This window comes from Sylvia atricapilla, chromosome 20 (assembly GCF_009819655.1).
Source record: "Sylvia atricapilla isolate bSylAtr1 chromosome 20, bSylAtr1.pri, whole genome shotgun sequence".
NCBI classification, from domain to species: Eukaryota; Metazoa; Chordata; class Aves; order Passeriformes; family Sylviidae; genus Sylvia; species Sylvia atricapilla.
Genome location: NC_089159.1, coordinates 7,136,478 through 7,152,625, shown reverse-complemented (window position 1 = coordinate 7,152,625; position 16,148 = coordinate 7,136,478). Strand labels below are relative to the sequence as shown.

The 16,148-nt window shown below is 45.0% G+C and overlaps 1 protein-coding gene and 1 long non-coding RNA gene across 6 annotated transcripts in view; one reads left to right on the top strand and one right to left on the bottom strand.

Moving 5' to 3' along the window:
- The window catches only part of SSH2 (slingshot protein phosphatase 2), a 99,430-nt gene that overhangs the window by 31,741 nt on the left and 51,541 nt on the right, over positions 1-16,148 (top strand). For 2 of the 4 annotated variants that reach the window (XM_066333411.1, XM_066333410.1), the window contains exon 2: positions 5,246-5,289. In XM_066333411.1, coding sequence (XP_066189508.1) covers positions 5,246-5,289 — 44 coding nt within the window. Of the gene's footprint in view, positions 1-5,245; positions 5,290-16,148 lie in introns of those variants that run through there. The other 2 variants (XM_066333418.1, XM_066333416.1) reach the window with 2 other exon arrangements.
- Positions 10,444-15,918, bottom strand: LOC136370139 (uncharacterized). 2 transcript variants are annotated; one of them, XR_010745123.1, is made up of 3 exons: positions 15,676-15,918; positions 11,233-11,320; positions 10,444-10,948 (listed from the first exon to the last, which is right to left on the bottom strand). It is a non-coding gene; the product is annotated as an uncharacterized lncRNA (long non-coding RNA). The 2 variants fall into 2 exon arrangements; XR_010745122.1 differs by having other exon boundaries at positions 10,444-11,320.

Below are 16,148 nucleotides of genomic sequence, written 5' to 3'. Positions count from 1 at the left end.
TTTTATTCTTGATTAAGGTTAACCATCTCCAGAGACCAAGGGAGTCTGAAGTAAACTGGTTTTCAGATCATCTTTGAGACCTATCCACTATTAGCGAGTACTTGCACATTGCTACCACACCGATGGTTTCCAAAATACACTGAGTAAATTGGTTCACACAAACTGCTGCAGATTTCTGGTTCTCTATGTTGCAGCTGTGGAACTTGCAGACTCTGGATGCCCATTTTTTTGGTGGCCAAGTGACCCTTTTTAAAGGGTCAAGCTGCTACTAGACGTGGTCAGACGAAGTGGTACCTGGTACAGTTTTGCATCTTCCCTTAACCCCCAATGAATTTGTGTGTAGTCTTGGGCTTCTTGCAAGAAAAAAGGAAACCTTTTATCAACCCAGGTTTTGGAGTCAGCCCTTGTTTCGTTTTCCCAGCCAGTGTTGTTGCTGGCACTTCAGCCATACTGCAAATGCAGCATGTGTGGGCTTTTTGCTCACACAGTTTATTTAAGAGACTGATACGACTCAGACTACTGCAGGAAAGTCCCTCTGCTACAGAAATGTGTAATAGATATTTGGCAGTGCGATTCAAACATTTGTCTTGCTTTGTTCTAGCAGATGATTTGAGATTATTGATAGGACCAGCTTTGTGCAGGGTCTGCTGTTGAACAGGAATCTTATAAAATATTTCGTCTTGGACGGCACTGAACTTCAGTTCTGTGTGATGTCCAGGCACAGATCCTGATCCTTTGGACTTCATAAGCCTCTAAAGAGCTGCTTCTTTGGGCATCTGGTGCCAGTTCCGTGCAGATGTTGGGTACCCCAGGACATCTCCACTGTCACCACATTCCTGTGTCAGGAGTTGAGTTGAGCCCTAAGGAATCTGATCATCCGGTGGATGCTCTTATCTCTGTGTGCCTTGTGTTGCATTAGAGGAGAGGCTGTGGCTGCAGCAGTGGCACCCTCTGCAAGACTTGACCAGACTGGGTTATCCATGCATTGGGAAATAGTTGTGGGTGGGTGGCTTTTGTACTGACTTGCTTAATATTTGCTGGCACGTGAGGAGAGCTCCTGTATGGGGAAGTGTGCAGTGCTCTGCGTGGCTGTAGCCCAAACAAAGGGACACTGGGACATTGGTGGATGCTGTGAAAGGAGCATTTGCATGGTTTAACTACTGGGTCAGTGCCCGGTTGCACAGCCTCTGATTTGACTGGAGCAGCTGCCTTCTTCCCAGCGAAGGTTGTGTTCGGTTCAGAGGCACTTAGTGTGTGTCTGAACAACTGGACGGGATGTAGCCAGGGAAGTCGGGAGCTGGGAGACTGCTCATTTAATTACAGTCCTTTGCTTTGGAGTTCCTCCTTTGAGACTCAGTCCAAAGCTGTCCACATGGTGGACGTTTGACCATGTTAAATGAAAACCCCCTCTGATGGCATGGTTTAGCAATATTGATACTAAATAATTTTCTGTAATGTCTGTAGTGTTCACCTCACAGCTACAAGCAAGATACTGACTTTAAGGGGAGAAAACTCTCTGAATTGTTGGTGCTCTTTTGCTATTTGCTGGCTGTCACAACTCATTCCTGATAAAAGCACTTCGCAGGCGTTGTCCATACAGTCAGGTACATTGATATAAAATCATACTTAGCCAGCAGTTATTAAGTGGGAATCCTTTTAAGGTTTGAAAGATGTATTTTTAGGGTGTAGTCTGTGTGAAATGTTCCTTGGTTAATAGAAATGCAGTGATTATTAGGTGCATGACTTAAGCTAATAATCATATCTTACAGTACAAGAACTTGCTGTGATGTTCCTGATGTTAAATCCAGGCAGACAGCTCCAGTCTCCGTACGTAAGAGTGGAGATTGAATCTTGTTTATCATTATATCAGTCTGCAAAAAGGAGATTTATAAGAGGAGAATTGTTTGCGTGACATGGAGTGACTCCCATTGTATAGAACAGAACAGCACTCCAAAATTTCTCTCCTCTCCCTTGCCCTTTTGATGACAGATAGTTGGCAGTGGATCAAAGCACAAACAGGATTAATGTTTTGCATATTCTGTCCTACATGGCCTGAAAGGAGCAGAGATGGAATTTTTCATCTTTCACTTTAAACTGCATTTAATATCGTGGCCTAGTTTAGAGCTATGCGACTCATTCCTTCCATTTCCCCTGAGGCCTCTGTTTCTGGTCAAGGAAAGCAGGGCATGACTCCCTCTGGAGCTCATCAGTGCTGCTCAGCTTCCTCCTTCCTGCAGGCTGATTTGGGGCTGGAGCCATCCAGCATCGGGAATCTCCAAGGAGCATCGGGGGAAGCTGCCATCTCTTGGGTCTGTCGCTGTGGTCACATCACGGGTGCTGCAGGGCACGGCGAACCCGGAGCTGGGGCAGCATCCGAAGTTCTTGTCACCAGCTGTGCAAAGGCAGCTGAGAGAGCTGGAGTGGTGTCACAGGTCACACCTCCAAGTGGCTGCATTCGCTGTCCAAGGATGCTGTTTGAGCATGTTCCTTCTCCAAGATGTCCTCGGAAAGGAATGTTTGAGCCGCGTCTTGGCTGATAAATTGTAGTGGCAGCAGTACTTTTTCGCCTTTGGAAAAACGCTGGAAACGGCGAGAGAGCGTGGAGGTGCTGGCTCTAGGGGTCGTGTCAGTGTCCCCTTGGAGCCGGTTCCTCCCTGCAGCGGCACCGGAGCGGCCACATCCCTGTCCTGCCCTCCCCTCTAGCGGGAAGAGGCGCCACTGCAGCCGCCTGGGCTCCAGACGGGCATCTGGGGGATGATGTTTTGTGGCTGCAGGATTTTATAGTGACCACAGCACAGCGGGAATGGCAGCAGCGACTTGGGGTGGGATATGTGAAATACTGGAGCGTTGGCTGTGTCTTCTCTCAGGCCTTCTGTCCATGGAAGCATTTGCAGAAGGGACCGTGGATAGGGTTCAGGTACCTGAATCTGACCACTCTGTAAATCCAGGACAAAACATGAGGTCCAGGAAAGGAGTAGGCTGCAGGAGGGTTGCTGATGAGATGAGGAGGCTGCTGAAGGTCAGTTTTGTTCCAGACGGCATCCCAGGTACTGGCAATGGGTCTCTTGCTCAAATCACACTTACCTACAGTTCTGTTTTTGTAGTCAGTTATATTCTGAGTGAATGTGCTCCTCACACAAACATTTATGTCTGGTATCAAAGAGATGTAAGAGCTTCAGCAGAGACAGATGGTGATTAATTGGGCCATGTCTGGCCTCCTCCACACTGAACTCCTGAGGGTTGAATTTTGAGGGGAGCTAAGATAATGATCTACATATTTCAGGATCTTCTCCTGTCATTTGTAGAACTTTTGGCTATGGCACACCAGGCTTGCCAATTGCTGTGACAAGGATTTTTCTTGGCAGGTAGAAATGGCCGCTCATTATAATACTAAAAATGTTTGCATAACTTGAGTTCCTGAGCAGCACAAATGAGACTTCAAGGGCTCTTTCGGTTGTTTTGCCTTACTGTGGAGTTTGAGGAGCTTGTTCTCTAGCTAAATATACACTTTTTATCCAAAAACGCCATCATATCTTTAGCAATTCTACATGTAATGAAACATCTTCCCCTCTCTTCTGACCTCTTTCTCTTGCTCCCCCAAGTCAACTTTTAAACCCACAGGGAACTCAATTGCAGCTTATGTTCTGGCAGGATTGCCTACACTTGCCAGTGCTGGGGTGAGAAATGAAAGCACACTATCCTGGGAAATGCTGGTAATTAGGATTACAAATCTTCAAGGACTTGGCTCCCTGGTCTTAAAAAGCTGCCGCTGCTCCAGTGGCTGCTCTTCATCTGCGCTCTCTGAATGATGCAACAGCTCCTTTGCTGTTGACTGTGGAGTTCATTGGTGTTTTCATCTTGAAGGGGTCAGGAATGCTACTTCCCTTATCGAGTCGCTGAGCCAATTCTCAGGTATGATGAGTAGAAGATATTCCTGCCAGCTTTTGTTTGGTGTAGATGGTCTGCAGATTTTAGCTTGAATTTGTGGTTGCAGGTGGCTCCAAGTGAAGGACTTGGTGGTGCAGTGGTGCTCTAGTCCTGTTCTTAGAAATAGAAGACCAGTAGCAAGGAGCATTGTCTAGTTATTCTCATATATCTTAGATTCAGATCATTGAAATAAAGAATATCCAGCAGGAGCATCTGCATTTTACTTTGATTAAAAAGTGAAGTAAACTGGACCTTTGCATCCAGTAACCAGAGAGACTGTAGTTCACAGGAGCTGTACAGTCTCCCCTGGGGTTGTTCATAGGAGAGCATCATTGGAGCCTGTTGCAGAGGAGTCTGGGCCAGGGGCAGTGCTGGAAAGGAGAGCACAGTCGCTGTGTCACTGCAAATTCAGCTTCACCCTTGTGTGAAACACCCTCAGTGGCTCAGGTCCCTTGCAAGCACCTTGCTGGCTGTGGCTTGAAAAACTCACCACTCTAAAGGAGACCTGCAGGAGGGAAGCCCAGAGCAGCCAAGAACAAAATTATCTTTTTCCTTCCTCTGTTTGAACTCTGGTTTCATGGGATGCCCCTGCCCTGACAAAACCCTTGGTATGTTTTAAAATGCTTTTTTCCCTCTGGACCTGCGCGAACATAATTAGTTCTCACTAATACAATAGATCCTGTACCCCATCTCCAGTGCCTGGCAGGGCGTATGTAAATGTACTGTGAAGCAGAATTAATTGCTGAGATCTCTCTGCTGAGGTATTGCTTTGGGCTGTAGTAGGTAGGCCTAGTAAAATTCCACAGCACATTAGAGATTGTGCATATTAATATCTCTTCTAAAGCAGTGTAATATGTCAAATTTCTCCTTTCTGGCCATATCTGTGCTCGCTCAGCCTGATTTGTCAGGTTTATTACGTGCTGGTTTTGTGGATTTTTACACTTGATTGCTGACACTGGACTATGAATTAATATGATCTCCATAAAGGTAATAAAAACGCAGAGATTTTTTGCCCAGAAGTGAACTATGTGTTTGGCTCTCAGCCTGCCATGTTTGGCAGGGGTCACTGGAAGTCCATGCAAAAGCATGTAACATCCTGCAGGGGCAAAAATTCCTGTAACGTTGAGTTTTTAAAAGGCTTTTGAGAGAACATGAAGTGACAGCTGAGCAGAAAGTGAGTTCCTCTCTAGTGACAGCTGCATGCAGGAGCAGGGAGAGTTCCCCTTGCCTTACACAATCAAACCAGTGAAACGCAAGCCTTTGCTTTCTGCATGTATTAAAAGATATTAATGTTTTTTTCCTTTCCTTATGTGTGCAGGAGGCAGACAGCGGGGAAGAAGAATGCCGGTCCCAGCCCAGGAGGTAAGATTGTCACTCACAAGAGTCCTTGAGGATGCTTTGCTGTGTGGAATGTTCCACAGGGCTTTTGTTGTTCCTCTGGCATGTCCTGCAAACACACATTGCTTTCTGCCTGTTGTTGATGTTGCACAACTGTCTTAAATGAGCCTCACTGAAAAATGGGTTCTAATAAAGGGTTTGCTGCAGCAGGAAATGGGAAAAGTCAGATTGCACACTAAAAAAAAAATATGGGGAACAGTTGGCAAAGATGTCAGTGAATATATTCTCCAAACTGCTGTTTCTGTAGCTCCCTCCAGTGTCCTGTGTTGCTTCTCAGGATTTAGTCCACCATCAGAGTATTCTGAGAGGCATAACCAGACTAATAAACTCCTGTTCTCTGGTTAAAAAGTCCCTGTTGCCATCAAGGGTGATCCTGATCCATACAGGCACCTGCAGCACATTCAGTGGATTTGTGGATATTTGCTGCTGCTGCAGGTCATCAAATTTATGCTCCAAAATTAGGGGACACTGAGAATTTCCAGGGATTTTTTTTTGTTTGTTTGTTTAATTGGGATTGTTTTGCAGGGAGGTGTTCACCTCTTGTCAATGTTGATTTCGGTTGCTTCAGGAAGAACATTTTTTGGTAAATGTTATTTGCTAAAAAATAAACATTGAAACTCAGCTGACTGAATTGTGACAAGTAATGGTGATTTTTATAATGTAGGTACAGTCTGCAGGGTAAGACTTCCTGGGGTCTTGTAAGCTTTGTCTCCTTTTCTCTAAGCCTTCAAAAGAATTATTTCAGCTGAACCTGATAAAAGCAAAAATCGTATATATCAGGTGACTTCTCCAATGGCAGGAACACTTCTTGGCTTAAAATGTTGCAGTCAGATTTTGTGAAAGGCTTCAGATTCCCTCCAGAGGGAGTAAAGGGGAAGTGAAGGTGAAATGGTTCTCCCTTTATGAGCTCTCTGACTGTTACGGTTCTTTGCTTAATGATGTTTGTGTGAGTAGGTAGCAACAGAAGCCATAATATCTAGTATTTAAAATACTTGAATGAGATCTGGTCTTTGTGTTTTGGGGCCAGCTTGGATGAATCTGCAAAAGAAAAAGCTGTCCTGGTTGCACATTCCCATGATTTCACTGTAGCTCTGTTAATCTGTGGCTCAGGGAAGGTGACTGACTTGTTTACTTCAGTCTTATAGCCCTAAATGATGATCTAAGAATTGCTGTTTCTTCATTTTACAGCTTTCAGGAGTGAGAGGAGAGCTGGAAAGCACAATTCCCGAAGGCTCAAACTGAACTCAGCTAAACTCCAATTTTTCATTTTACTCTTGGCCTTCCAGCAGTCACAAGATCAACTCATGACTTGATCTCAGTATACATAATGTATTGGAAGGGATGGGAGGCATTTAATTGTTGTGGGCACTTAGCAACCATTGTAGGTTAGGTCTGAAACAAGCTTTTATTTAATATATTTGAAATAACTTCCTGGGGTAGGAAATGACAGCCTGCTGTTGATGTGGTGATCTGAGCTCCGTGGCTCCTGTTACTGGGGTCACAGAGCTAACTAAAACCAAACTCCTTCTGGAGGAGAACAAGAGGGTGGGTGTTCAATGTGTTTGATTACAGTAGGATAAAAATAATAGAGTCAAATGGGGTAAGTAGTGAACCTGGAGTCCTGTTGTGGAGGAGCAGCAGATGTCCATAAACAGTTGCTGAGTATATCTAATCCCCACTTTTCACAAGAACATAGCAAGTAGCAGCTATTAAAAATCCAAACAATAAAAAGGCTACAGATCAAGTTTAGCTTAGAAGGAGTGGTGTGTTTCCAGCTGCAGTGTCACTCAGGTAATGCTCTGCAGTAGCCTGACATTCCTCACTGCCTGCCTGGGCAGGGCCCAGTTCTCCTGAGGCTTCATTCAGATGACCTGGCTGCAGCTCCAGTCAGTGGTCAGTGTTTGGGGTGGGATTTTTTTCACTGTTTGTAAAATTCTTCTGGTGAAGAGACCTTTTGTCTCCTGCGGTCATGGAAAATGTGTTCACATGCTACCTCAGCGTGTCAGGCATCAGGCATGTCCAAACTCATCCTGTTAACTGGACACTGAAGCCAGGAGTACTGCTGGGGGAGGACTAAATGTGTGTTTGCATAAATAAAATAACTTTTCAAAGGTTATTAAATAGGATCTCAGTGCACAAAGGTGTTCATGCTTGCAAGGGAGTTAGTGAAGACCTAAGCATAAGCACGTGGACTTGTTTGGTGTCAGAAGATTTTTGCAGTGGTCAGTCTTGACAATCATCATTTCCATTCCATGTCCTCACGTCTCTGCAGAGCCTGGGGATTGCTGCCTCAGAAGAAATGTTACACTCAGATCCAGCTCAACAGCACTGCTAATCCTGTGGTTAGCAAAATCTAGATAGCTTCTTGTGTTAGGTTTCTGCTGTTTATCTTTCCTCCCTGATGAGGTATGGGATATATATTGAGGCGAGGGGGAACATGCAGGAAAGCCTGGCAGCAGGACAGCAGGAGGGACAGTGTTTGTTGAGCAGAGACTGAAAAGCAGCAGACTAAAATATCCTCCAGAGAGGCAGAGAAATAAGCTATAAACAGAAGCTTAAACTTGTAGGTGATTACATCAAGATCACCATACTTAAATGAAATTATCTGTCTGTTTGCTGGCTTGTGCTTTTTAAGATCTAACACCAGAGACGCCTGTGATTGCCTGGACTGGGTCTCAGAGAGAAGGGAGAACTGTGTGAAAATGTTGTTTAAACATAAACCTGCTCTACAGAGCATTCAAATGACCTGACAAGTCTGCACTCGCCAGCACCATCATGGACTGAGGAGCTTTCTGCTTTAGGAATTAGCAGAATCTGCTTGAAACCTTTGTCCAAAAGATGGAAAGGGCTATCAGAGTGCAGAGAGAGAGTTCCTGTGTGCTCTGCAGTGATCCTTGGAAGGTGCTTGAAATGGCATTTCCTGTCAAACTCTTTTGTGTTGATGCAAAGAGAAATCATTTGTTTTCCTACTGAGGGAAGTACTTGGGTATAGTGAACACAGATCTGATTTCTAGAAATATTTCTATCCATTATTAAAAACCCCAGCAAGTTAATGCTGCCAGTACCTGAAGCTGAACAAATAGGTGAAATCAGCTTTGTTTTTGTAACATTCTTTTTCATACCCAAGCCCTGCTCTGGGGGAAGCCCAGGGAGGGTCTCTGTGTCCAGCTGTAGCACTGACCATTCATGCAGTTTATGGGTGAGATCCCCAAAGCCCTGACACAGATCCAGGTTCTTGCTCTGGAGGCCCTGGGTGAGCCAGTCCCTGTCACTCTTGGCTAATGGAACCAAGACAGTGCTGCATAAGCAGATGTCCTGAACAATCTATTTATTACATTTATTACCTTCATAGCTATGTTCTGACATTTTTATTAGGCTGTCTGGAGGCTGGCCTGCACATCTCTCCTGTCCCCCAGACATGCTGCTGCCACACTGAATACACTCTTAATGGAGCAGCTATGTTAACAAGCTCTTTGCAGCATCCCGAGGTTGTTAAAATGTACCTAAAACGCTCATGTATTGAGCTGTGAGTCGTGTTTACACCCGCTGAGGTATTGACATTCAGGTTTTGTGTGCTCTGTGCCAAGGTTGCAAAGATTCAGCATCTTTGTTTTGCTGACAAACGACATCTCCGGGCCCAGGGCAGCAGCAGTGCTGCAGCTGCATTGCATTTGCCATCAGGATGTGCCACTTGCTTTTTTGGGGTTTATGTTTTAAATGGTGCCTCTATTTCCACACCATCATGATTTTACCACTTCTGTGTGCCTTGAAACCACTCTGGTTCTGAAATGCAGCATTTGGGGCTGCTCAGTAACTGCTGCATGTAAAATTGGGTGAGCTGTATTGCCAGGGACTTCAGAGGGATTCTTTGAACTTTTATGGTCTGAGAGTGGTTCAGACTAAAGTCCATTTGTTCAGGTAAAGCTGAAGGAGCCTGTCATTCCCTTCAGGTGCCACAGAAAGTGATTATATCCTGCTTGAAATCTGGGGCTTATTACCTGAAGATGTTCTCAGAAAGTGCTTGCCCTCTCTTCTTCAAGTGGAGGCAAGAGTGTGGTGTTAAATTATAATTTCAAAAGAAAAAAAAACCCCACACCTTTTACAGCACAAGTATGGTTACCTTCTGGTTTGTTTTTTGTAGTCAAAATAGTTCCTTCCAGGAGTGAACTGGGAAGGAAAGCAAATCAGATTATTGCCATGATAACAGTTGGATGTGCCAAGTTGCCTCAAGGTCTCAAGCAGTGAGTAAATACCTTTGTTTTAGTAGTAGAAGACCACAGTCTGATGCAGGAGCTGATGGTTTATAGAGGTATAAAAGTTGTTTTTAAAAGAGTAAATGGAATAGGTGCATGTGCTTCCTTCTACAGGGCAGCAGCTCAATAAACTGTAAGGCAGCCTGTTTGATTTTTAAACTGAGACCTGTTGTAAAAAGTGTTAGTCCCTGCAAGAAATGTGGGGGGGTGATCATGTGGTACTGAATTGAGTGCACTTCCAAAGGCTCTTTCACACTCACACTGAGATGTGGATCTGCAGCATGCTGTGACTTTTGGAGGTGTGTGTCATCACCATTTGGTGCTCCTGTGCCAGGGTCCTGCCACTCCTGTTATCCTTAAAACCTATCTGGTGTTACAGGAGACACTTCCAAAAGCCGTGTGTGCGAGAGTTCTGGCAACTAAACCTTCCTTGTGCTGCCTTTGCTTGCTGCTGCAGCTGCCAAACATTTACTCTGTTGGTACTTGAACAGTAGCCGGGTCTTTAATGGGTGTGCAAGACAGTTTGTTAACTCCAGATCTTGAGTAAGAAGGGGCTGTGTGTGCGCTGTACAGGAAAACGTGTGTTTATCCGTGCTGGAGATTACTAAGCTCTTGTAGTATGAACCTTATCTTTAGAATGTGTTTCCTGAATTCATCTTTCTGTCTTTCCTTTCAGTGACAGCTCAGTCTCTCTCTGGCATTTACTACAGCTGCTTGGGGAGAGTGTAATGCCGAGATAAAGAACAGTTCTGGTCATCTGCCAGCTCTGCTGACCACCAGAAAAAGTTCTGTGGGCCACGATTCAATACAGTGGCTCTCATTTTTGAATACCAGCTCTTTTATCACCAAACTGAGAGCAAAGGTATTGAACTGGCAGTAAAATTTGGGTTTATTAGATTAGTAACAGCTATCTGCAGGGCTGGTTCATTGCAAGGTCTGTGTTTGTGGTTGCAACGTGTTCAGTCCAGTCCGATGACATACCTGTGGATCACAATAATGTGTGAGATGATTTCAGGTGTGATCTTCAGGCTGAAGGATCAAGCAGAGTAATATCATTGCATTGCCAAATTACCAGGTAACCACAGGGAGCTCGCTCAAAATCTGAATGCTTATGAAAAGTGGTTTTGAATTTGTCATTCTAAGCGTGTGAAGAGAGGAGAATGAGGAACAGGGCAAGGACAAGCTGGGAAGTAAAAGGAATGAAGGTGGGTCAGATCCTTCAGCTACCAAAAGGGTCTAGAGTCCAAAACAGCTGCTCCCATGCACTTGTGCTCTTTCAGAGGGTCACAGAGGAGGGGCTGACCAGGAGGTGCCTTAAGGATTCCATTCGTGCTTCTGTCTCCTGCTGAGCATGAACCAGGTGCTCTAAGCTAAAGGAATAGAAAGGGAAACTGAAATTCCCTTTCCTGGTGAGACACCTTCATAAGATTTCAAAGTTAAACATGAATCTTAGGGGTTTTCAGCATTTCATGGATTTCAGACACTTAAATGTATTTTGATAATCTGAGCCAGGGTTTCTGGACTCATTGCCGTTCAGCTGGTTGGTGTCTTTGCATCAAAAACATTCCTTTATAAAACTGGGTAAGTGGAGGGTTGGACAGTTGGGAGGATTTAGATCTTTCTTTTTCTACAGGTCACTGAAATAATGCATTACCTACACTGGTGTTGCTTGTTGAGAGCAGATATTGCTGTTTGTGTCCCTTTTCCTGCTCGGGTCCCTTCAGTCATCTTTGCTTCAAGCTCTGTAAAAAAGGTGTAATTGAGCATTGGCCTCTCTGTGTCAGACCCTGTAAGATTTAATGATAAGTAAACTGTACAGTGATTGGATGTGGGGCTGGTGAGGGAAGGGTTTAATGAACTGATAATATTGCAAAATAGGTGTTGAATTCTCAACTAGGCAGCCTAATCATCGATCATGATGGGCAGCTGACCAAAGGGCTTTAAAAGCAAGGGTTTGTTCTTTCAGTGATGCTTATCTCCCTACCCCTGTACTTGTCTGATTTCTTTGCTCAAGAACTGGGAACAGAAATACTCTTTGACAGCTTAAATAACCAAATTTAGAATGTGGCTTCCTGTTCTGACTGGTTCTTCAGGATTAAAGTACAGTTTTGCGTGCTTTCCCTGTTCCTGCCTCCCCCCCTGATTTTTTTTTCTTTTTTTGATTTTTTTTTTGTTTTAACTAGATATGGGCTCCTTTATAATTACTTGGTTAAGTTTCCCTGGCTGTGTGTAATCCAGCTGGTGTATGTAAGCCCTGCCTTGGTGGGTGGTATGTCTGTTAATCACTGGGAAAGCTTTGTGTCTGTGCTCTACTCGATCTCCTCCTGCCCTGCGTGCATTGGCTTGTTTATGATCGCTGCTCCTGAAATCGCTTCATGCTTTCCTGATAAATTGGACTGCAGAATGCAGAAGGCTTCATCTCCCGTGCTAAAACCATGCAGAAGGCTTCTGGCAGATTAACTTCTCCAAGGTGTAGAAGCAGCAGTAGGAGATGAATGCAGGAGGTGCTGCTCTCAGCAGTGGGTCTCTACCTATTTACAGGTTTTTTGCACTAATTTAAGGCTCTTCCCAAATAAATCGTCTATTTGGTCGTTTAATCCACTCAGACTCATCTGTTGACTCTGTTCAGTGCTTAAAGCCACATATCCTCAACAGCAAAAGAATGACTTAATAGACTTCCCACCAAAAGGGTCATCAGACCCTCAAAGAGCTCAGTGTGGCAGCAGATTTTTCAAGGCCAACCCTTAGGACCCTTTCCCCATCAGAGCTGATGCAGAGACAGCTGCCTTTGTGGACAAACAGAGTGTAGCTGCCGGTGAGAAGAAACAAAGGACTTGGCCCCACCTCTGCACACGGAAATGAACTTGCTACCTCTGCTCCCCGACGGTGCCTGTGCAAGACTCCCGTGCTTGGCTGTGGGCAGGGACGTGTTGTTTTCAAAATTCGGTGGCTTTTCATAAATATCACCGGAAACAGCTGTTGAACAGTAAAGAACAAGCTTTCCACATGTGCAGTAAAGGTGGCTGAGCAGGCACGGCCGTGGCACATTGCTCGGCAGGGAGAGGATGTGCTGGGGATGAGGGGGAGGTTTGTTTGTCTAACACAGCAGCTTCACGAGTGTTTTTTTCATAGTCCCCTGAAAACGTGACTCTGGGTTCTGTGTTGCCTTATCTGTGATACTGATAATAATGACTGAGGGCAAAATTCCTATGTGTGACAGCCTCCCACTGTCCCCTTTACCTTGAACATGACCAGTGTTACAGCTGTGGTACTTTCCATATTTGTAGGAACAGAACATTCCTTGCTTTTGCAGAGTACCTGGACTTAAGTCTAAACAGACTTAATAATACCCAACCCTTCATACTCACTGGAGTATACTCAACCTTTCATACTCACTGGAGTTAGAAAGACTATGACAGTATATTGGTTTCATTAGGTTGAGATGAGGTCATCTCATCTCAAATGAAAAAAGGTCATCAGGTCCCCCTTAGTGTAGACTAAAAATTGAAGATGTCTAATGAGACAATCATGCTCCAGATTTAATCATGTTAACACATGAGCAGACCCTCAGGAAGCCCCTGTGGGATAGGAGTGGGTGGAACACGATGACACCTGCACCTTTGTGTGGTCTGACAAGAAGCAGCAATTCAGCCTGAAGCTGTTGATCTTGGATGGAAACAGAAGCTTGATGAATGGCCTGTTTGCATGTGGACTATGTGCACTGACAGGACTGGGTGTCCAGCTCTGAGCATGCCTCCTGCAAGTGTCAAATCTGGGCATGCCAGTTCCAAGCCTGAATGGAGCACTTCATGGTGACCTGTGCACTGGGACCTGGGCTGGACAGGGAGAACCCCATTAGCAAGTGCTGGTCCTGTGTAGGACACAGACTTACTCTGTTACATCATTGCAAGATCAAAAACTGCTAACATGCATCAGGAAAGCCAAACAGGTGAAGGTACTGTGCAGGCTGCTGGGATTGTGTAGTTTTGCAATGCAGACACCGGTGAAAACGATGACTGCATAAATAAACAATATGTTGTCAGCCTTGTCTGCCAGACCGAACACTCGTCAATATGAGAGATCTGTGCATGCATGTTCTCCTTCCAGCCCCTGAAACTCCTCTCCAGAGGCAGCTCCGGTAGCATTCCCTCTGCTCCCCCCTCCTGAAGTGCCTGCTCAGACATCCCTCACACTCTTTGGTTTTTTTCCATTGTGCTTCCATAACTGGTTCTTCCATAACTGCTGCCTTAGTGTAGTAAAGATTTGGGGATGGGTGTTTTTATGGTTATGTATATAACTCCAGCTTATTGGTTTGTGTGGTGTTCAAAGGTTAAACGGGTCCTGCTGTCGCACGGGCTTGTGGTGTCACGGTGCCATACAGGGTTTGCTGCCTGCTCCCCTGGGCCCTGCTGATCCTGTGGCCTCCTGGGGAGTGTGAAATGATGAGAACTCAGGCGAGCAGTGCCCGCTTTCCTGCAGCCAAGTATCATTTCGTGCACTGGGCCGGGCAGCACTTGAGACCCCAGACAGGCGAGTTTACATCTTGTCATGCAGTGATTAATGGCTCTGCTCACATGCTCTGTTGCGGCTCGGTGGTGATTTAGGCTGCTACCTGTCATCACTGCAATTTTGTGCACTTTAAATTCTTCATGTATTTGTCCCAGCAGAGTGCACCTGCTTCCAGCCAGGAGCAGTTTCTTGGCTGTCTTGTGACTTGCTGCCTAAACTCCCATCTCGTGCATCCCTTTCTTTCTGCCTGCTCCTTGCTTCTGCATGCTGAAACATCGATTTACTGGGGCTAAACTTTTACTTATTTCTAAATATAGGAGCAACTTCGACAAAGAAATAGACTTGTTCCCTAAGTCTGATGTTAAAAGCAAAAAATAAAAAAAACAGAGCACTTAGTGCTGTTGTCTAGTTGGCAGCGTGGTGATGAGTCAAATATTTGACTTGATCTTGGAGGTCTTTTCCAACCTTAATGATTCTCTGAGTCTCCACAAATGGACCATGGGAACTAAAATGCTACCTTCACTAACATGTACCTGAAAGTAGTGCCACTCTCAGGCTGGGGTTTCTTCTTTATGGCAACAAACCCAAGTTCAAATAGCTTTTATTAGTGCAGATTTCAAGATGTGAACTTACTTGAGGATTTCCTATTTCTGTTTTCTAAAGGTTCGAAAAGAAAACAAATGGGATATTTCTGTCATCACTTGGTTCCCTGGCATATGGAGATGCAGTGCATGATTGTATTAATCCAGGACTAATTCATTCACAAATCTATTATCCATATGCTATGAGTAGCTGCTTGAAGTTAATCACTGCACTTGTTTTCAGCAGGTTTTAAGTGCTTGCCTTGACATAATGGTAGTTACATGTAAGAAATCTGACGTGTCTGGACAGTATCTAAGTACATTTAGTCTTCTACAATGCTTGAATAAAGCCCTTAAGTTATTAATTAGAATAGAACAGAAGTTCTGGGCTTGTTTTTCAGTCTGTGAATGTGTGGTATGTGTTACTACTGAATATGAGGTTCTTGCCAGTCTCTTGACCTCTGGAAGGATTGAGTTACCCTCCATTTCTTCATGTCCCGATTTTTCCATTGCTTATTGCAACCAACTTAATTTCTGCCTAACAAAATGATTTTTTTTTTGGCATTGCAGCAAGCTGGCACTGCATTTCCTTTACAGCTGTGAGGCACCATTACCAGAGCTGCGCTCTTGGCTATATAGGATGACATTGCTTAAATTACTGCAACCAAACAGTACCCTAGCAAAACTTGCAGAATCACAAATTCCACTGCTTTGCCCTTTTCCCTGCCCATCCCAGAAGTGGAGATGGTCAAGACCTTTCAGACAAGTGTCTTCTTGCTCCTGTCAAGTCTCCTATCGAGACCTGAAGCGGCTGCCATCACACTGTGTTGGTTTTTCAACCTCTCTCTGCTTCTCTGAAACTTTAAGTTAATAACTGGAAATAAAGCTGATGAAGCTTTTGCCTTCCAGCTCTGCTGCCAGATCAGAGGGGCAGCTCTGCAGTTAATGCCTTGGTATTTTTTGCTCTTGAGTGTATGTCATTAACAAGTAGTTGTGTTTAAACTCACATCTGCCCCTGCCAGCTCACTTGTGCCTCCTTGCTGGGCATGTGCCACCCACAGCAGATGACTTAAGGCTGGTATATCGTGTTCCTCTCTGCTGGGATGTCATGAATTCCTATGGGAAACACAAAACTCAGCCTGCTTCCAATCCAAGGCTCCTCGGTCGTCCGTCCGCGCTGCTTGCTGGGTGTCAGGGCTGGAGAACGCCGGTCTGGGATGGGCAGTGCAGGGTGGGATCGAGCTGACCCCGGCTCTCCCCAGTGGAAAACTGTATTAAGTTTCCCTCGCACTGTAACATCTGAATTCCCAGCAGCCAAACGACAAGACTTTTGTTCTAAATAACTTCCTTTCTTCCCTTTTCTCGAGGGGCGATGGAGCTAAAGATTAAACAGCACTGAAAGGCAGCTGCTTCTCTTCTCCTTTGGCAGAAAGCAAGTTGTCGCGTCTCTGCATGTGAAAGTTACTGCCAAGAACTCTTC